This window comes from Caretta caretta, chromosome 1, assembly GCF_965140235.1.
Source record: "Caretta caretta isolate rCarCar2 chromosome 1, rCarCar1.hap1, whole genome shotgun sequence".
NCBI lineage: Eukaryota > Metazoa > Chordata > Testudines > Cheloniidae > Caretta > Caretta caretta.
The window spans coordinates 311,401,857-311,424,243 of record NC_134206.1 but is presented as its reverse complement, the minus strand read 5'-3'; the positions used below and the strand labels follow the sequence as shown (position 1 = coordinate 311,424,243).

Genomic DNA, 22,387 nt, shown 5'->3' with positions numbered 1-22,387 from the left:
TAGTTTACACGTTCCTCAATGATCTCTTTTAATGATTAAAAAAGAAAAAAAGTGTCACTGTTAAAAGTTTTGCTATTTAAAAAGAAAAATATTATCTTACCACCACAGCCACAATCTTCTACCCCAATGTTTATATCTCTTTTTCTGTTGTATTTGGAGGTTTATTTTGACACCTTTCCCCAAATCATGAGATGAATCAGATGATTTTTTTTCTGAATCAGGAATCACATTCTTTGCAGTCTGAATTTGCTCAAAGAATATACAGGTTTCCTTCCCTCAAAGATATTCCTCTCCCCGCCCCCCATCTTCCTCAGTCGGTGCAATTTTGGGCTGATCATCTCAAATCCATTTCCAAAAGGCTCTCAGTGTTCCAGTCCAAGTAATGTACCAGAATGTCTGTTCATTATTAAAGGTCAAATCCTCCTCATCTTACTCATATGAGTAGTCCCATAAACTATCTAGTTGTATATCTTTTGAATAAATACAACACTATATATGTTGAAATGGTTATGCAGAAGCGTGTTATATAAGAAAGATGAACAAGCAGTCAAATTGTGGTTCATCTCTCTCAGATTAAGTATGCAGTCACAAAGAATTGGCCACCTGAAACTTGTCTTTTTAACCATCTTGCTAAAGGCACTGTAACATTTGCTTCTAAAATTCTTTTTTAGTTTATCATTCATTACATTAATAAATCCCAGCTCTTTGAGGTGTTTGTTATTAAATGTATGTTATAATTTGTCAGACAGTGACATTTTTATATTCTGTACAGGATCATGGACATATCAGTGCATTTTTTTCTGAGCTGTGTGGTTCACAGTAGTACTAAGGCTGAAGAACTGCAAAGAGTTACCCCATGACAGTCGCAGTTCTCAAGACAACTATTGTTAGAGCCCAGCTCCTCTGATATATTTCCTACGTTATTAGCATCAACTTGATTAGTATGAAATGTTTATGTAATGCACACAAAAATGTTATTTGCTTTTGTTTCTCCTTCACTGGGTTGATTTAAAAGCAGAGCAATGAAGAGAAAAATCCTGATTAATTAAAAGAATGTATTTTTCCCATTCTCTTCCAGGGTTGGTTTAGTCCAGGCCAAGTCTTCGTATTAGATGAATACTGTGCTCGTTATGGTGTGAGAGGCTGTCACCGCCATCTCTGCTACCTTAATGAATTGATGGACCATTCAGAAAATGGTGCTGTCATTGACCCAACCTTGCTCCATTACAGCTTTGCATTCTGTGCTTCTCATGTTCATGGCAATAGGTAATTTAACATGAAAATACACAGTAAAACTAATGGCATTTGGCTGAATGGATAAAGGAAAAATATTTTACTTAGGTTATTGCACTCACCAGGTAGCAAAATTTTGTATTTGAAACAAGCAAATGAATCAGTTCTTAAAAAGCTTCTTCGGTAGTTCTGGGTTTTTTATGGAGCTTATAGAAAACATCATTTCCATTTTATTAAGCATGTTTTTCCATGTGTTGTGTCTGGGCCTTGAGTTTTTCTTCTGCATTCCCCATTTTGTGTTGCACTAGTGTGCTGATGTTTTGAATAAATAACCTGAGCTATCCTGGAACCCATTAAACTCCAGTGCTCCTTCCACATCCTGTAACATGTCAACTTGTCTCTTTTGCTGAATTCTTCTTGTACCAGACACCGCAGGAAGACAGAGAAGACACTAGGAATGTGATTTAAGTAGGTGGTAGCTTTAGTAAGTAACATATCTGGCATTTCTCTGGCAGTAACTTGTCCAGAGCAAGTCACCCTTCCTTTGTAATCTGTTCCACCTGGTGGAGGGTTGCCATCAGCCCTCCACCCCATTAACGTGGTCCCAGCACTGTTGCTGGGACCCCACTCTCCTCCCCTCATACGACAGTTAAGCGGCCGGGGAAGAGGGGATTGTATGCACAGTGTGCTGGACATTAGGAGCCACAACCACATTCCCCATCTTCTTTGGGAGATGCCTTCTCCTAATCCCCTTCCAATTCCAGTTGATCAGAAAACCAGACACCCTACTGAACTGCACTGGGCTCCTGTCAAGTTGAAAGAACAATTAATTTTACAATCTGCCCAGTGGGTCCCTGGGCTGCTGAGAGACAGGTGAATGAACTCCACAATACCCAGGCCAATCTGGCAGTGAGAGAAAAAATTCCTTCCGAGACCTAAAAAAGCAATTAGCATGATGCCCGCAGCAAGGCCTCAAAACCCAGCTCTTCTCCAATCCCAAGAGAGGCAGCTTTTCTTCCCACCAAAGGACGGCACCCCTGGGCAGGAAGAAGGGCTTATAAGTCCTTCCCTTGGGTTCTCCAACCAATCAGCCATAGAGCCCCGCTCCTTTGCACCCCCTCATAGACTTATCTTTAAAGGGGCCAAGGATTTCTTCCCCTGCCCAGACAAAGCCTCCCAACCTCTGAGGCTGCATGGGGCACAGGTGAGGATCAAGAGGGTAGGGCATTTGTGCACCTGAGGGATATGGAAAGGGGGAACAGGGGAATCAAGGGAAAAGCAATTTCCTTGGCTGTAAGGTGCAATGGAAAAATTCTCACCAAGTATCTGAGATGCTCTCCGGGTATCTTAACTAGCATGCTGACAAGCTAGGTAGATTTTCTGGCTTTTACTTACTAACCTCTTCTCTGTCAAACCATGTTTCTGTTGTCAACTCTTGAAGCATCTGGCAGCTCAAGTTAGTTTCTTGTAGAAGTCTGATTCTATGCAGTTTTCTCTCTAGATTATTTTTATTAGTTGTGAATCTGACAAGACAAATAGTGATAATTGCGCAAACTTATTTCAAGTTTTCAAAAGCAAGGGAGATATATTTCTTTTTATTTATTAACTTAAGTGAAGGACAACAGTGCATGCAGTATGTGGAAAAATCTCTGGGAGCACATCATTTTGCACAGTGGTAAGCACTCGGTATGTATGTATTCCTTCTGTACAAATGCATGCTGTCTGAATAGCATTATGAGTGTTTTAGGTATAAAAGAATAGTGTAGAACAGAGCGGGTTTGACTAGTACTGAGACATTGTAAAAAGATTGAAAAAAGAAAGAAGAAGAAAAAGAAAAGTAAGTCAAGGACAGAAACAGAGACACTCACTGAGGATGACAGACACACATACACAGATAATACATCCACTCATTCATCTACAGCACCACTAGGGAAGTGCAGGAAGAGAGAAAAAGAATTTCACAGACAATACACGATAGGCCAAAGTTCTAGGCTGATCTATGTTGTTATACGTCTTAGTTTTATAAATCATGCTGAGGAGGAGAAATACCACAGAGCCAAGACAAAGAGTTTTCATGCCCCAATTAAATCGTTTAGAAATGATGGATAAGCAGTGAATTCAGAGATTTTTCTTTGGTTAGGAGGGCCTTAGACCTGCTACTAGCCTGACAAAGACCATCTAAGATATACTAGCTTTGGAGTGGGGGAAATATAGAAATACCAGTCATGACTATAGTCAGTATACAAAGTAATCCCTGTTTCTTTTAGATACTAGTTTATTTCAGAGTGGCAAGCAACCTTAGTGACATCAGTCAAATGATCAGATGAAGATGTCTCTTTTTCTTCATGTTTTCTAACTTATTGTATGGCACCATAGTGATATAGATGGAGATAGATAGATATAGCTAGATATTGTGTGTGTGTATTCACTCTCCTCTCACTTCAAAAAAAGAAGCAAAAACAGGAATCCTGGCTGAATTCTTCAACCTATATTGCTAAGAGACAATGACAATATTCACATAATAAAAATTTAACATTTTGCAACAACATGAAAGGATGTTGAAACAGAGTAAACCTTATGCAACAATTATATGCAAACACTAAAGAATATCATGAATGCGGTGGCCAAACTTTGAGATCAGCTACCATTTATACATACTTCAAGTATATCCATTTACTGCGCTACTTGGGAAACTTCAGCTTCAGAGCAAGATTTTCAACACTCTCACCCATTTTACTTGACTGGTATTAGATATTTCTCTGCATAATTATCAGATATCAGTTAATGGTAATACTGGATATATGTGTCTGTTATGGAAAATAACCTCTGAAAGGCTTGTTGACTCTCTTCTTGCTTTCTTTTACTTCTGTGTAAAACAAAAGGCCAAGAATGCATATTTAATATTTTTAAAATATGCATTGGGATTATAATAACTATTACATATTTGTTGTACTCAGCCATGTATAAGAGAAAGCCTTACTCCCTTTATCTGGAGCTAAAACGCTATACAGATACAGTGTTATATTACACTACATTACATTCATTCCAGATGTTTGTGTGTGGGGGGGGTATTTTATTTATTTGGTTGGTAACAAATAGCATTAAATCATCAGAGGGATTATGGAAGATCACTTCTTAATTCTCCCGTTCCCCTTTTTCTCCTTTTTTACCCTACTCAGAACCCCCAGGATTTAATTTATTGGTTAACTCCCTGGTTACCTGTTTTAAACTCTATGTCAAAGGCACTATAGTGCTAACCTAGCAGAAACTTTCTTTGGAGCCCATCCATAGTAGAACTGAATCAGTCAGAAGATCAGCGCTCCAGGCTGGCTTGAGCCTGGATGTGAATGCAGAGAGGGCTCTCTAGTCACAGCTCTCCTCATGTCCAGGCAGAAGCAGGTATCAGCAGTCTCTGCCGCACGATACCTTCCGTTGCAGATGTCCTTCATGGGGTTGTAAATCTTTATGGGAGCAGGGAGCAGCCAGAGAGGAGGCAGGTTTGGGGGGAGATGCACATTGTTTTTCTTGCCTTTCAGACCCTTTTCTTTGCAATAACTCTGTGTGGAATCTGCTGAAAAGGTGATACAAATTCAGGCTGCTTAACATAACCATGAGGCATCCTCTGTACAATGGAATCCATCTTTAGCAATGGGACCTGAGGGACACAGTGGGGTACTAGAACTGCATGGCTGGGGAGTTGATTCTGGTTTGTTGAAGAGGGCAAGCCCCATGTTCAGCTTCAATGATCTGGGGAAAAGCAAAGGGGAACGATGCAGAGTTTCTCCTCCATGTTCACAGGATATATCTGTGAGTGGGAGCATAGACCATTGGGCCTAAGCTTCAATTGACAGCCCTTGCAGAGATTCTTTCCTTTTCAGTTCTGCAGGGATGTTGATGCAGACAGGGAAGGATTCTACTGTCTGGAGCACATGCAGCTGGGCTCAACAACCTGTCGGACATAGCTGCTAGGAGCTAGAAGCAAGCAAGCAGTAGTAGTCTGGTAGGGGAGAGGTCAGGCTCAAGTAAGGAGGAAACTGTTCTCCTTATACCTCAAAAGGAGAGAACTTATTTCAAACTTTGCTTATACTCCTAAAAGGGATGCATTTTGGGCCAGATCCCAGGAGGTCCGGAGCACCTGCATGTGGTACAGGTTTCTGTGAAAACAGGTTCATTCCCTGTCAAGATTTTACATAACTGACTAGATTGTGGGTTTTGAACTGAAAAGAGGGGAGAACTGTGCTTATTAATAAATGTAATTTATTCATTAATTTTGTATTGCCGTAAGACCCGAGACACCCCTGTGTTGCTCCACTGTGTTGAATGCTATACAAATACACATGGGAAGACATAGTCCCTGCCTCAAAGATCTTATAATCTAATTTCACTTCACCTGGAATGGTCCCTCAGGCGGTGTGTTAGCTACTTACACTAAACAATCTCTTCCACCTTGTATTTAGCTGTGACACTCTGAGTACCTATCCCAGACCGGAAGAAGAGCTCCATAGCTCAAAAGCTTCTCTCTCACCAAAAGACGTTGGTCCAAAAAAATATATTCCCTCATTCACCTTGTCAGTCTAATGTAAGGCATGGTGCAGCAAGTGGTTGTGACAAATAGGCAGGAAGGGGAGGAGAGAAGAAAAGCGTAATTGTAATATCAATGCACACAACAATGACTCTGAAGCAACTGATTTTTTTTCCTTTTTATCCTAAATAAAATGAGCTGCCCTTCTTCTGCCTAAGTACTGGGGAATTTTACAATACCTCTTCCTTCATTTTCTCTTCACAATCTGTTTCCTCGGGACTACTCTACTCTTCTTTGAGTTCTTGCTCATGTCTATTCCATTCTAGGTGTGTGCGTGCCCACGTGCACAGTTGTTGGGAGACTTTTACCTTCGTGGTATCCGTAGGGTTGCCTGTGGTGCCCTCTGGAGTCTGTACTCATGTGTCAGTATATCAGGCATCGCCGGCCCTACGCCCTCTCAGATCCTTCTTGCCATCCATGGTGGTTGGTCGGTGCGCCTCTGTCCCTGGCCTCGCAAGTGGCCAGCGGTTTCTTTCCCTTTTGACTTTGTATTCCAGCTGTAAATAGTTTTGTTTATTGTAGATTAGTTAGTAAGTAGCTGTTAAGTACTGTAGTTAGTCAGGGTCCCAGCAGGGACTTTGCCCCAAGCAGGGCATACCCCTGTCACTGGGTTTTAAGCCCTGCACTGACTGTAATAGGCCTACCTGTCAGTGATCCACATGGCAGCTGTCTGAAGTGCCTGGGGGAAACCCATGTCAAAGAAAAGTGTTACATCTGTAAGAACTTTCATCCCAGGACACAAAAAAAATGCGATATTCCCTTGAGGGCCCTCCTCAGGGAGGCCACTCTCCGCCCAGCCTCGGAGCTGTCCCACTCGGACACAACGCCCAGCACTTTGGCCTCGGTGCATAGCACACCCCAAGCACTGGGCTCTACCTGGCACCGATCCCCTTTGCTGATGCTCAAGAAGATGTCTAAGAAGTGGGTCCTGGCACCGAGCAAGAGGCATTGGGTAAAGGACTCTGTTCAGGCTGCCCACCCATGCCGAAGCCACAAGGTCACACGTCCATGAGGGGACCTTCTACCCCCCTAAGGGATCCGCCACCAACTCTGGGGAGTGGTAAGGGACCCAGCCTGATGGTGGAGTCAATGCCTTCCCATCTCCCGACGCCCAGAGAGCAAAGGACTCTCCTATCACAGTCAGCACCGCGTGCAGCGATGGACCCAGCAAAGACTCCCTACGAGGGCAAGCCAGCCAAGAAAGCCTCCCAGAAGGTGAGTGAATGCTGCAGAGCTCTTTGTCGCCACACTCCTGGTCTCTGCCCTCATGTCAAGACTCGCCCAGAGGGAACCGCCGGTCACTATATGATCGGTACCGGTCATCTACACGCTGACCCTCTCCACACCGACGATCACTGTCGCCTAGACCACAGGGATGTTCCCCAACATGGCGCCCCTCCCCCTACTCCCGGCACTGGTCTGCCTTCTCAAGGTGCCAAACTGAGGTGTCGACAGCCCCACCATGGTCACTGGAGGAGGATTCCTCTGGCATGGAGAGGGAGTTCAGCCCTTCACCAAGACAGCATCCTCATGTCTGGTCTCCTTAGGCTGTTGATGCCCCCATCTCACCAAATGTCAGTCACCAGATCGGACAAGCACCAAACTGCACCAATGGCACTGGGCTTGGAGCACAAAGCACAAGCAGACGTGGAAGGACAGGTGCCCACCCCGAGAACCCCTTTCCCCACATGAGTTGGGTGGTTTAGTTGTCCTCATCCTCTCCACATGAGGCTGTGGCAGGACCCACTTGTGCTAGCCCACCAGATGACTTTAAGGAGCATCAAGCCCTGCTCTGAAGGGTAGCCACTAACTTAGGCCTAGAGGTAGAAGAGATGGCAGAGCAATCAGACACTTTAATATGCTCTCTGCATCCACCCCCACATGTGTCGCGCTCCTGGTGCACGAAGGGGTCCTAAAGATTGCCAAAGCCCTCTGGCAAACCCTGTCCTCAGTCCCACCCACTTCCAAGAGGACTGAGAAAAAGTTTTTTGTACCTACAAGGAGTTTGAATACTTATACACTCACCCGCCCCTGGGGTCGTTGGTTCTTTCAGCGGCCAACAAGACAAGCAAGGCCATTCTAGTTCCACCCCCAAAAATAAGGAGGCCAAGAGACTGTACGTTTTCAGGGGGGAAATATATTCCATGGCCAGTCTCCAATTCCGAGTCACGAGCCACCAGGCTCTTTTGGGGTGATATAACTTTTCCAAGGACACAGACAGTTCCTCCATTTTATGGTGGGCCATTTCCAGTTCCAGTGCTTCCCTTTGGCCTCTCCTCGCTACCGCAGGTATTTACAAAATGTATGGCCCCGATAGCGTCTTACCTGAGGCATCAGCGGGTCCATGTCTGTCCGTATCTTGACGATTGGCTCATCAAGGGCAGGTCATGGGATCAAGTGCAAAACAGTCTTGATCTAGTGCATTCCACCTGTCGCGACCTGGGTCTGTTAGCAAACAAAAAGAAATGGACCCTCATACCAGTGCAACTAATAGAATTTATTGGGGCAGTCCTCGACTCCACGCAGGCCAGAGTCTTCCTTACGGAGGCCCATTTCTGAGCCATATCGAATGTGATCTCCCATGTAAGGGGCCACTCGCTCACCACTGCCCGCACTTGCTTAAAGTTGCTAGGCCACATGGCTGCCTGTACTTACGTGGTCCGTTGTGCCCTGCTCCACCTCCGGCTGCTGCAGGCATGGTTGGCATCGGTCTACATCTCCAACAGGCACAACTTGGGCCTGGTAGTCAAGGTGCTGGACCACATCCGGTCATTACTGGCTTGTGGTTGGACCCCGCATCGGTGTTGCAGGGAGTTCCCTTCCTGACCCTGTCCCCATCACTAACTCTGGTTTCCAGTGCCTCAGACCTGGGCTGGGGAGCCCACCTGGGCGAGCTCAGCACACAAGGCCGCTGGTTGGGGATTCACCGCTCCCCCTACATAAATGTCAGGGATCTCAGGGCTGTTCTCTTGGCCTGACAGGTTTCTTGGTCCCACTTACAAGGCAAAGTGGTTCAAGTCCTGATGGACAACACCGCCATGATGTTTTATATCAACAAGCAAAGCAGAGCTAGGTTGTCAGCCCTCTGCCAGGAAGCCCTGCAGCTCTGGGACTTCTGTGTTCAGCATGCCATTCATCTCATGGTAACACACCTCCCCGGAATCAGGAATGTATTAGCAGATTGCCTCAGCAGAGCCTTCTCGTCTCACCATGAATGGTCAGTCCACCCCGAGGTGATCAGCAGGATCTTCCAAAAGTGGGGATTTCCCCAGGTAGACTTGTTTGCAATTCGTCAGAACAGGAAAGTCACCTTTTCTGCTCATTTCGGGGGATCAAAAGGTGATCCTTGTTCGACGCCTTCCTACTCCCATGGTCAGGGGCTCTAATGTACACTTTCTCACCAGTGCCTTTGTTTCACAGAGTCCGCATGAAGATCAAGTAGGACAAGGACAAGGTTATCCTGATAGCCCTGGGTTGGCCTCACCAACACTGGTTCTGCACACTGATGGTCCTGTAGGTGACAACCCCGATGCAGCTGCTCCTCTGGCAGGATCTCCTGTCCCAGAATCACGGCAGGCTCCTGCAGTCAAATCTAGCAGCGCTGCACCTAACAGCTTAGTTGCTGCATGGTTAACTGCTGAAGAGCAGGAGTGCTCGGCCTGCATCAGGCAGGTCCTACAGGGTAGCAGAAAGCCCTCCACTAGAGCAACCTGTGTGGCCAAATTGAAACTATTCACATGCTGGGCCTCGGCCCAAGGGGTTAGGCCTGAGAAGGCCTCGCTACTGTAGATCCTGGACTACCTTATGCATCTCAAGATCCAGGGCTTGTCCCTTTCATCAATGAAGGTCCATTTGGCTGCCATATCAGCCTTTCATCCTTCATTCCAGGGCAGGTCAGTCTTCGCTCATAACATGACAGTCTGGTTCTTGAAAGGTCTGAAGCGACTTTACCCACAAGTCCAGGACCCAGTCCCTCTGTGGGACCTGAATCTGGTTCTTGTGCAGCTCATGGAAGCCGCCTTCGAGCAATTGGCATCCTGTTCCCTTCTTCTGCTCTCCTGGAAGGTGTCATTCCTGGTGGTGATAACTTCTGCCCAAAGGATCTCTGAGATTAAGGCACTTACTTCAGAGCTGCACTATATGGTGTTCTTCAAGGACAAGGTCCAGCTGCGAACACATCTGCCTTTCCTGCCCAAGGTGGTTTCGCAATTTCACATGAGCCAGGACATATTTTTGCCAGTCTTCATCCCAAAGCCTCATAAGTCTGAGGAGGAATGTAGGTTGCATTTCCTGGATGTAAGGAGACCGCTAGCCTTTTACATCAAGAGGATCACACCATTTCGCAAGTCGACGCAGCTGTTTGTCGCAGTGGCAGATAAGATGAAAGGTTGTCCAGTGTCCACCCAGAGAATCTCATCTTAGATCACCGCCTGCATATGATTTTGCTATGATCAGGCGAAGGTGCCTCCAACAGCGACTGTAATTGCCCACTCAACTAGAGCTCAAGCCTCATTGGCAGCCTTCCTGGCCCATGTGCCAATTCCAGATATCTACAGGGCTGCTGCCACTTGGTCGTCCATTCACACATTCACATCTCACTACGCGCTTACCCAGCAAACCCAAGACGACGCTATCTTCAGTAGAGCAGTATTACAAGCCGCACGTCTGTAAACTCCAAGCCCACCCCAGGGATAGAGCTTGTGAGTCACCTGGAATGGAATCGACATAGCAAGCACTTGAAGAAAAAATGGTTACTTACCTTTCGTAACTGTTGTTCTTCAAGATGTGTTGCTCGTGTCCATTCCATTTCCCGCCCCCCTACTCCTCTGTTGGAGTTGCTGATAATCCCGCCCCCCTACTCCTCTGTTGGAGTTGCTGATAAGAAGGAACTGAGAAGGTATAGGGCTGGTAGCACCTGATATACTGACGCATGAGCACAGCACTCCAGAGAGCACCACAGCCAACTCTATGGATACCTCTAAGGCAAAAGTCTCCGACAACTGTGCATGTGGGCGCGCACACACCTAGAATGGAATGGACATGAGAAACAACACATCTCAAAGAAAAACAGTTATGAAAAGTAAGTAACCGTTTTTTCGGTGCTCCCAGTCAAAATCACTATCTCACAAGTGATTTTGTCTCACTGCTGTTATTATTCATGTTCATGTACTTCTGGTGTAAGTGAAATGGGCTGATTATGTAAATACAATATAATCCTGATGGTTGATATTTCAGTCTAAATAACAGCAGTGGGTGTTAAGCACAGGACAGAGATTTTGTTTTCTTCTCCATCATCTTCTTTCTGTCTGGTTCTCATGCTGTGACTTCCCATTCTGTCCCTCTTGTTCTGAAATGGATGCTGGTGAGAAATACATGAAAGTGACTTCTTTCATCTGCTGAGCTGCAGGCAGAATTGAAACATTCAAATTTCAAAAATACCCCCCATTAGATCTCTGTCCCCCTCTCTCTCTTTTTCTTGAGAGCGAGCTGATGTGTCATGCATTCCTTATATGGATAGTGTAGGTGAAAAGCGTTTGACTGTAAACTTTGTAATTTCTCTCTACCTTGTTTTTGAAATTTTCAGCCCTTGTAAGAAATGGAATGAATCTGTAGCTGTTGACTTCTACTGTACTTGACTAACTTGAAGAGGTATGCATGAGTATGTAAGAGAATTGCAGCTCTGTAGATCAACATGAATATCATATAGAAATTGAGAGAGTTGTGGGAGAGCCACTGCGTTAACTCACCTTCTTTCACTGTTAATTGATTTGTAACAGGAACCATTTATTGTGTTCATCCACCTCAAATCAAGTGACAATAGTAAGTATCACAGGAACTGTTGCTTTTTTCAAACTCTGATCCAGGAACTTTACTAAAATAAGGAAAACAATATTATCTCTAAAACTAATCTGTCTCTTTCCTTCGCTCTGCTTCACTGTAGAGCTTCTGTTCAGAGCTTTCTCCTTCCCCTTCTACCTCGCTTCCTTCAAGATTTAAAGTAACAGGGCTTATAGCATGGAATCTCCTTCACCTTTTTTTTCAGCATAAACAATCTCTAGCAAGATTTAACAGAAAATGGTGCATTCAAATGAGGCAATAGCTTCACCTCTCATCCAAGTCTGATCATGATCGGGCATGATGGATAGTTTTGTCTTGTTGATTTACTTGGATTATCAAACTGAACGAAAGAGATTCCGGTTCAATGATCCTTCTCAGCTCTCCTCATGGAGGCTGTGGTATCAGAACCATTGCTAGTAGGACCATGTGTCAGTTCAACTGGGTTGGAACCACATTAAGATGCTGCCTCTTTCTTCTGTACTGAATACCTTGATCACTCTCAATTTTGTAGAATCTTGAGCTGTAGTGATAACAGCTGGTTTACTATATTTTTCCTCATTCTGTTTTATTGAGATTGTCTCCTGGTTTAAGTCTGGATAAGATGCAGGCTGCATTCTAACAGTTAAAGGAGGAAGACTGAGATCCGTTACATTATGGGCCGACCCTGCCAAATTCATGGCCATGAAAAACACGTCATGGACCGTGAAATCTGGTCTTTTGTGTGCTTTTACCCTTTAGTATACAGATTTCATGGGGGAGACCAGAGTTTCTTAAATAGGAGGTCCTGACACAAAAGGAAGTTGCAGAGGGGTTACAAGGTTATTTTAGGGGGGATCATGGTATTGCCACCCTTACTTCTGCACTGCCTTCAGAGTTGGGCAGCCAAAGAGCGGGGGCGGCTGGCCAGGTGCCCAGCTCTGAAGGCAGCACCCCACCAGCAGCAGTGCAGAAGTAAGGGTGGCAATGCCGTACCATGCCATCCTTACTTCTGCACTGCTGCTGGCAGTGGCTCTGGCTTTAGAGCTGGGCTCCCGACCAGCAGCCGCCACTCTCTGGCCACCCAGCTCTGAAGGCACCGCCAGCACCTGCAGCAGCAGAGAAGTAAGTGTAGCAGTACCACCACCCCCTACAATAGCCTTGCAACCCTCCCCCTACCCCACACATACACACACAACTCGTTTTTGGGTCAGGACCCCTACAATTACAACACCATGAAATTTCCGACTTCAGTAGTTGAAATTATGAAATTTAATATTTTAAAAATCCTATGACCAGGAAATTGACCAAATGCAGCATGAATTTGGTAGGGACCTAGTTATGAGGTTATTCAGGATGATTTACCTCTAAGGTTGGTAGAGTTCTTCTAATCTGACTACCGATAAGCAGTTGGGCTTACTCTGGTGAGTGTTGTGGGGGTTACCCTATAGCTCAAGAGAGCTATCATCAATCCTGTTTGTTGTATATTTCTCTTAGCCATCTGTATGGCTCTCTTCACCAGTCCATTCCATTGGGGCTGATGGGGAATGGAAGTAATATGCTTGAAAATTTACGCTCTCCAGAAGCTTGGGAAGTCAGAGCTGGTGAATAGGTGGCCCATTGTCAGTAGCTGTTTGCAAGAATGTTGAAATGAGAAAAAATGTACTAGCTTTTCTATGATGTGATCTTGTGGGTCAAGGTGAGGTACAGAATTTCTACAAATTTAGAAAAATAGCCATTGACTGTTAGACAGATATGGTTTTTTTCTTCACAAGAAAATAGCTAGTGCTCTTCTTTTCTGAGGTCCATTGTGTAATGCTGGGAGCATGAGATATTTTTCACTTGTGTCCTTCGAGACTCTCATGATTCCCTCCTATGTTTTAGGTACTGCCCTATGCCCGGCCACCACTCCATCTTACCCAGTTTGTTTCTTCACTTGGGTAGCTGCAGGACTTGTACGGGGAGACTTTGGCAAACCAGTAAAGTGCCTGAAACCACTGTGGCTTATTGCTAAAAGCAGCCAAATCAGCAGGCTGTAAATTGGCCATTCAGCAGTCTCAGTTTAACTAGTTGGGGGGGGGGGTTGAGTGCCACAGAGAGGGCAGCTTGATCCCGCGTCCTTCCTGATAAGAATTGTGTTGAAGTTGCTGATACAAGCATTTTAGAAGAGCAGGGTGTGCCCTAGGAATGTCTATTGGGGCCTCAAAGCTGAAAACTCTGGAAAAACCCACACCTGGTTCATCAATAATCAGAAGGAACCTCTCGCTTGGCCATTGAAACTGCTTACTTAACAAGTTTGCTTTAAGGGACATGTCATTCTATTACTCATATATAAATAAGGAGGAAAAGTTTGAGGTGGTGGGACTCTCTAGGACTGGACTCTCCCTCTGGATGCATCTTGTGTTCCCCACTGGCAGACGGGCTGCTGCTGTGTCACTTGAGAGCCACACTCAGCTTTGGTAATTATCAAGGGTTGGGGGTTGCTGACTAACCTGTTGCTGACGTGTGTATAAGTGCTTGAGACTAAGTAAAGTTTAGCTTTAAGTGAAAGCACTCTTGTGTTGTTCTGTTTGTGCCAGCCATCTATCGGTTGGACGGCCGTTTCTCCCCGATTTATTTCCTGACACCACCTCACACAGAGTAAAAGTTACCAAGAGCTTTGGGTTGAAAGAACCCCAGGTAACAGACTGGCACCCTCTAGACCTTTCTGAGTGCACACGTATGCCCCCCTTCTTTCAGTTTGATCTGCACTGGTTCTCCTTCTAGCAGTTCCTTTTCACAGAACGCATTCTGACTCCATTGTGTGGTTTATAAGGCCTGTCTCAATAGTTGTACTTTGGTCTAGAAAGCCATTTGTTGTGGTCTTGATTATAAAGGTGTCAAATACATGCTTGTAGTGTTCATAGTTAGTACAATCTTTGAATTGCCTAAGGTCACACAGTCTATGGTAGAGCAGGGAATTGAACCCTAATTTCCCAAGTCCCAGGCCAGCACCCAAATCACTGTTGCATCCTTTCTCTCTCTGATTATGTATTACCACCCATGATAAAGGCCAAATAAATGGCCTAATGAGCATTCAGATTATTCTACCATTCAACAACAACAACAATAGTGAAATGGGACAGGCTGGTGACTGAGTAATGGTGCTTTGAAAGACTATCCAGAAGATCTAGGTTGTGCTAGTTTCTCACTGTAAATGTTTTCCAGAGGCTGAGCCTTATGGAAAAGTGGAGACGCCTTTCTTCTGTCTTTCCTTTAACACAATGAATGGGTGATTATTTCATTTAAAAAACATTGACTCTTTATCACACCTATTCATTTAAAAAAAGGGGAAAAACAAGAGTCTCTTTGAGTTACAGAGAGAAAATATGTTGACTTCACCTATGGCATGAGGAAAAGAGTTATCCTATGATGTATTGTGCTGATGGTTTATAATGTGTCGAGATCTAAATCTGTCCTTACCAGGAAATTTACAGCTTAATATTTTTCAACACAGTGAGCCAGGTCTGCTCCTAATAATTCTCAGAGAAATTGTCAGTGAAAAACATATTTACATGTAACAAGAAAACACTAAAACCAGATCTTGTATGTGTAATGTGGCATTTACTTTTTACACAATGAAATAACAGCTGCTAATACTTGATTATAATGAAGTCCTCTATACATTTTATAAGATGTCTTATGATTATTTTAGTTACCTATACCCTGCCTATATGTCAACATATGTCCTATGTAAAAAGTATTTTTTGCAACACATGCTTAGCCTTTGAACTGGAAGATGCTAATGAGTTGTATCTAAAATGTTCCCTTAAAAAGATCATGAAATTAACATGACCTATCTTCATAATCCATTCTATAGACCTCTAAAAATGGTCTTTTTCTTTTGCTTGTGAAAATAAAGGGTATGACCTGTAAGCAGATGTAGGAGCAGGCTGAGAAGCACATGCAACAGAAGGCTCTATTGTACAAATTTTCTTTTGTAAGGATGTTTAAAGTATAGTTAATATAAACACCAAAATGCTTGGTCTTCAAGTGCCTGCCGGTTAAAGGAGTGCTGAAATGCTGCACCCTAATTTGTTCTCTTCCTTCTGTGTGTTCTTCCTTATCTCACATGCCTACTTTTTGAGCATATAACGGCTTGCTTGTCTCAAACTCCTTTCACGTGTTCCTCAGATTCTGCTAGTCTTTAATTAACAACGCTGAGCTTTGAAGGAAAATTCAGATATTAAAAGCTTGTTAAATGAATAACAGAATTCTCTTAATCAAAGCTGCAGACTTAATCTTTCTGTGACTTAAAGATAGGAAATGCATGTTTTTCACTTGCAGAATTGAAAACTGATCGGTTTTGTTTTGTTTTTTTTATTCTGAGCATCACTGTGCATGTTACATTTGAAAACAAGCATTCTTAGAAAGGGTTGAGGCTTTTTTTAGTGCATTTGTTTCTAACCAAAAATCTCAGGGGATGGGGGGGCGGGATTCTGAAATGTAATACACTATAAAAATCCACAGGTCAAATTAATGGCTCCATGTAAATATTATGCATTAATTTTTTTCTTGTCTTACAACTGTTATATTTTCTCTCTTTTGCTGGTACATTTTTGGCAGCACTGCTGTACCCATCTGTCCACATGGATTCAAATACAAATGTCAACTTGTGTATTCCTCCTTATCTCAATTTTTCTGTTTTCATCTATTTTGTTAAGGATAGAAAAGGTTCTATTTTTTTTAATATTTGGACATATGCAGGTCAGTAATATAAATTACTGTGCAGATGACCAGTATCACATAACACTTAAAAACAACTTCACCTGCGTTCAGTTGAAAACAAACATACATACACCCTATTATCACCTCTTTAGACAAAAGCCTGATTGAAGGTCAAGAGATTCACACTCTGTCAAACCAGCAGGAGAAGCTACTTCCAGAGTTGAGGGCCCTTCACCAAGAACATTCTGCCACCAGTCCTATGACATTTGTATCTAGGGACAGTAAGCTTAAGAGCCCCATTTGATCTCATATGCTGCAGCTATTCACAGGGGCCCCAGTCCTGCATTACACTCAGTGACTCCTGCAAATTACTTGGAGCATTTAACTCCTATTGACATAAGTATTTCACAGGAGGCCCTCCACACCTTACAGGATTGAGCCAAGTGAGAAATGATTGGGGTCAAGGAAATATCAGCACTCAAGGAAATCCCCAAAAGTACTGTGTGATCAATCACTTTTCTAAAGGCTGGGTAGAGTATGGGTAACAATTTGCAAGACTGTCAGAGTTTCTTTCTGCAAAAGAATGCTGGAATCTTCTTTTCTGCTAGCACATCATTGAACAGTCTCCCACTAGCAGCAAAGCTGCTACCTCTCACTTGATTTTACTGACCATATGAACACAGGTCCAACTCACAGTAGGGTTTCAAACCTTTTGATATATCTAAAACCGGAGTGAGTGAAACTTGTTGAAAGATGAGCAGAGATGACATTTCATCTATACTCCCAGGAATGAATATATTCCAGGAGAAGCAGATGGGCCAGTCCGAATCCAACTGATCTGATCCTCAAAAATAAGTGGGAATTTTACGAGTGAGGGAAAGTATTATTTTTCAGTGATTCACCTAGCTGTACAGTACCAAAAGCATTTGTGGTGGATGAGATTTTGTGGTTGCTGTTTAGGAGGAAAGGAAAATCCAATTTGCCTCTTCGTGTAAGGGAAGAAGATGCTTAAGTGGTGGAAGGCCATAGGTGATCATCAGTAGAGTGGTCCACCAACTGTACAGTACTCTACTCTCATTTAGAGACTTCTGAAACTTACTTGGGTCCATCAGTTGCCATGGATGGACCAATGGAAGAGGTCCTAAACTGCAACCAGAAAAATGAACTGTGACTTGAAATTGAAAAATCAAGTCACCTGTATAACTTTTCCTTGGTTGGTAAGAGGGGGTCACAAATATTGCTATTAGCTCCAGAAGAGTGCTCAGGTGATTTATGGAACAGAAAAGCTTTAATTCTAATTGCCCTGTGCTACCAGGCCATATTAGCATGTTCCTGTGGGAGTGGACAACAAAATAACACCAAAACCATACATATAACTAGTTAGAAAATGTCAGTGCCATTTTGTTTTAATCTCGTTTTAACTTTGAAGCAAATGAAGAAAAAGATTTGGAGATGTAAAACAAGCATGTGTTTTGAAATCTGTTGTTTTTCTGTATTTTTAAGATAGAACTATCTTGGGGCCCAGTGGAATAGCCATTACTCTTGTGGGTGAGCAGTTACTTACAGGAGTAACAGAAACTGCACCTGAAAGTAAATGTTCACTAGTGTAAATCAGGTTATGCCTACCCTGCATTTAAACTCCTGCAGCTGGCCAGTGCCAGCTGACTCGGGTTCGCAGGGCTCGGGCTACGTCGCTGTTTAATTGCAGTGTAGACATTAGGGTTTGGGTTGCAGCCTCCCACCTCGCAGAGTCCTATAGCCTGGGCTCCAGTCTGATCCCGAATGTCTACACCACAACTAAACAGCCCCTTAGCCCGAGCCCCGCAAGCCTGAGTCAGCTGGCATGGGCCAGCTGTGGGTGTCTAATTGCAGTGTAGACATACCTTAAGGGGCTCGCGATTTGGCCCTCATTTGTATCTTTCTGGGAGAATAACAGCTTTATATGCTATTCTGCCACAGTAATATTTAAGTGAAGCAAGAAAACCATGTTTCAAAGTTGGGGCTATTTTCGAAGAGCACATTTTGGAGATCTCAGTCATACCTTATTGTCTATTGTACACATTTTCTGACATCTTTTTGTGCTCTCCTTATTCTTCTTGCAGCACACTCAGTTCTGTCGAAACACTCACTGCAAATACATTTGGCAATTCTAAAAAATTTAGATATTGTCGGTGTAGTTCTGTGTGACAACAAACTCAGTGAAGTGACAGTTCCTTTGTATGTAGTGATTCTAGTCTTAGTGCAGGTTGACAGATGTGACATTCTCCTGGTTCACCTTTCTCACTTGTCATCATCTGCACCCCTGGCTCTTTCCTGTCACATATGTAACATGCCTCAGTGAGGTTTAATATGACAGAACTATTTACTTTATCACTCCAGAGCACAATCTCTCTTGACAATGAAATCAGACAGTGAAATTTACTCAAATTTGAGCACGTTCCATCTGTCAGGGGGCTGAGGCAAAGTGTCAGGGCATCCATCAAAAGAGAGAAGATAAGTTATTTGCTCTTTCACTTCAAATTTATATGATAGTATATTGATGTACATAGCTACACATACCTTCACCATATCAGATTTTTATTGCTGTCTTTGAAATAATTTAAAGAGTTCAGACATGTTTTCCTCCTTGACCTGACAGGTCACAAATATAAATGATTATGAGGGTAGGGAGTTGTTGCTTACAGCACATTATGTCATGACCAGGTAACAATCTATCACTTCTAGATTTAATGTTGGTTGAGAAAGTTAAGACCTGAGTTTCGCCAGTTGACCTTTCATTACTTTCTTTGGTGGTTAGTTAAAATAATTAATAAATTAAAGTACTGACGTGTCTTTTTAAACATGCTGCACAGAGAAAAGTCATGAGTTTTATATGGCAGATGTATAATATTGGAAATGTTTACTTCAGGTTTCTGGAACTCTTCTGTATTACCTTTCATGCAATATTTTTAATGATATACATTTTAAGATCCTGATTCCGTAAAACATTCTTATTCAGGACAAGACTTGAGCATATGCTTAAATTTGCTGAGTGCTTGTATAGGATTGTATAGGATTAAAGCGTGTGCTTGTTTAGGATTGGACTTAAACATTTACTTAAATATGTTCCAGAATGAAGACCAATATTCCTTGGGCCACATCACAATCTTCTTGTTCTTTAGAATTTATTGAGAAACCAAATACATCAGATAACAATTTGACATTATAGTAATTGAATGTCTGTTTCTCTCTTTATTTGTTGTTTTTCTGACGTACTGTCTTTTGATGTTCACAAGCTGAAAATAGACTATTTAAATAGTAGATAACATTTTATTCACAAATCATGTGTAGTCTGTTTCCTTGCTAATTGCCAATCTCTTTAAATTTGTATTGTTTTAGAGCATATTGTTGCAAACCTTACTCCTGTGAGCAGTCATGCATAGTTCTATTAAAATCAAGCTCATTGACTCAGTGGGTTTACTTGCAGGAGTAGTAACATATTAAGTATTGGGCCCTTAATTTTTACCTTTTGTGCCTGATTTGGTTAAAAAATAAAAACAGCTTCCTTAGCATGAAAGCCTTGCTGAGGCATTTAAATCAAAGATAATTTTTCAAAATTTATTCACAGCTTGTTTAGAAATACTATTTCAGTATTTTGATATACATGTCTGTCTGCATATAAAAAATAAATACATTGGAATGGATGCAACATTTTTAAAACTGAGATATACTTTATAGAAAACAAAGTATTGAGATATTTACAGTCTGAGCAAAATAGGAAATAATTATGAATATGATTTGTTAAAAAATAAATTACAGCCAACATGCCACATTTGTAGTGGTATCTCTGCACAGAAAATCCATTCCTTTCTCAATATGCTGTGGACTGACCATTTGAATTCATGGCCTAACTTCTTTTTATTAACAATAACAAGCCACAAGTATACTGGAGCTTAAATTAATTGCCAGTATTCTAAATGTCATCAGTTCTAATCATCTTGTTAATTCAATGCCCAGTATTATTTTAATTGTATCAGTTTTCCTTTTGACACTTTTTCATGAAGTAAATATAATATTTTATAAACTCGCAGGCCTGCTCATTATAAAACATAATGGTGTCTACTGTCAGTGAGAGACATAGAAAAATGATTATGCAGGTAAACTTTTTTTAATTGCTATGTACTTGCATTTAATATTCAGTATAGCTAATGTTTTAATTATATTTCTATGGTGTCAAAGGAAGGTATATTATAATTTGTGTGTACACACCCTCACACAGAATATAACCGCTTCTTCAGTTTTATCATTTCTATGTAGTTAGGATCGCTCATATATTCAAACTATGTCTCCAATCACTTATTTCGTCTTTGCATTTTTGAAGTGATGTTATTAGATAGCTGAGTTGCAAACTTAGGTGATTGTATATCCTTAGTTCCATTATGTGCCTGAATCAAAAAGGATTTATGTTACAGTGTATGTAAATAGCTGGAAAAACGTACACAGAAAATTGTACTGGAAAGATCAGACATTTTGAGTTCTGGACAAGACATCTAAGGTGACATTCACCTTGGTGTGGGTACAAGGCCCTCTGAATCACTCAAGTTTCATAGACAGGGTTTCGTGGGAGAGGAGGTACTGATTGAAAGATCACACCTGTGGCTCTGTGGAGCCTTGCATGCTGGAGAGGGGAACTCTTTGGTGGGTCATAGAGGGGTGGCTAGCTGGTAAACAAATAAAAATGAGAACAGGGTGGGGTGAGGATTGTTTGTTTTTGGGTTTTCCACCTTTTCTGAACTCAGAAGTGGCTTTTGAATGGATTTTGTTCAAACTTTCTAATAACTGGTTTGAAACCAATCATGAAATATTTCAAATAGAAGAGAGAATTTATCACAAAGTCATTAGTATATGAAAACGTAATTATAATGGAAGTTCTGATGTAACCTTGCCTACAGCAAGAGCTATTAGGGACTCACTAAAAAGAAAAGCTAGTAGAGACCAAAAATGCAAGGATATTCCATAGTATTTTTGTTTATTGGAAATTTACTTGAGAATGTTGATCCCTGTATAAATTTGTTCACACCCAGGTTAAGTCTCTTAAGGAATCCAGTAATAATTATGCTTCCTCTGGTATATGAATGCTCTTTTCTTAAGGTGTGTATTCCTTCAACAATTCATAATAGACAAAATTTTACCATTGTGCAGAAAGCCAGCATAAGGTCTATACATTGCTTAAATTCCACTTAAGCCCTCCTGTGGGTTTACGAGGAACTTAAACAGTGCATAGATCTTGTACTGGCTCTCTGTACAGAGATGAATTTCACCCAGGCTATCAGCTATCAAAGCAAGACCTTTAGAGATGCAGTTGAACTAATGGTTTATTTTTATATCCGGTATTTGCCTGTATTTAAGAAGGGGTTTGTGTTACTTGGTAGGTGTTTTAAAATAAATGTATTAGAGTAATATTATTTTAACACAGCTTCCCCTTTTGCAAGTGCAAATTTGCACTTGTGGTTTAGCACCCATAAAATGGAATTATGGGTATGAGTCAGAGGCTCTGCACTTCGAAGTACTTGTTTTTCACCTGTAAAAAGGACTTAAAACATTCAAATATCAAGATTTGCACTGGCAGTTTAGTTGCAGGTGCAGATTTTGCAGGTCACTCACAGAAAGGGCACTTTTTAAAGGTTAATTATTAATTACTGAAAGTTGAATGAGGAAAAAAAAATAGTTTGTTTTGAGAAAGGACCTCATTTGTTGCAGTTTCTTTTGCTGTATACCTGATCTTCCTCCAATGTTCTCATGCCTGCTCTGTCTTGTTCACTTGCTGCTTCTTGTCCATGTTGAGGGAGTTTCATGTGGTAGGTCTGACCCTAATTGGTGCTCATTCCCTCAGGAAGCTAGAGATGGGAAACTTTTTCATGGTGAGATGCTTTTCTGCATTGTCAGCCGCACAATGCCTCAGGGTGGGTACCTCCAAGGATCAGAGATTTGGATTTCAGAAGACTGGGCCTCAGTTTTGTGCAGGAGTGCTCAGTTGAGTGCAAGGACAGGACCTAGCTGGGAAATGGATCA

The 22,387-nt window shown here is 42.3% G+C and overlaps 1 protein-coding gene across 15 annotated transcripts in view; it reads left to right on the top strand.

The window, feature by feature from the left end:
* Window positions 1–22,387, top strand: part of CADPS2 (calcium dependent secretion activator 2) — a 560,752-nt gene that overhangs the window by 397,051 nt on the left and 141,314 nt on the right. For all 15 annotated transcript variants that reach the window (XM_048836201.2, XM_048836202.2, XM_048836197.2 and 12 more), the window contains one exon: window positions 1,079–1,266. In XM_048836201.2, the coding sequence (XP_048692158.1) occupies window positions 1,079–1,266 (188 nt within the window). The remainder of the gene's footprint in view (window positions 1–1,078; window positions 1,267–22,387) is intronic.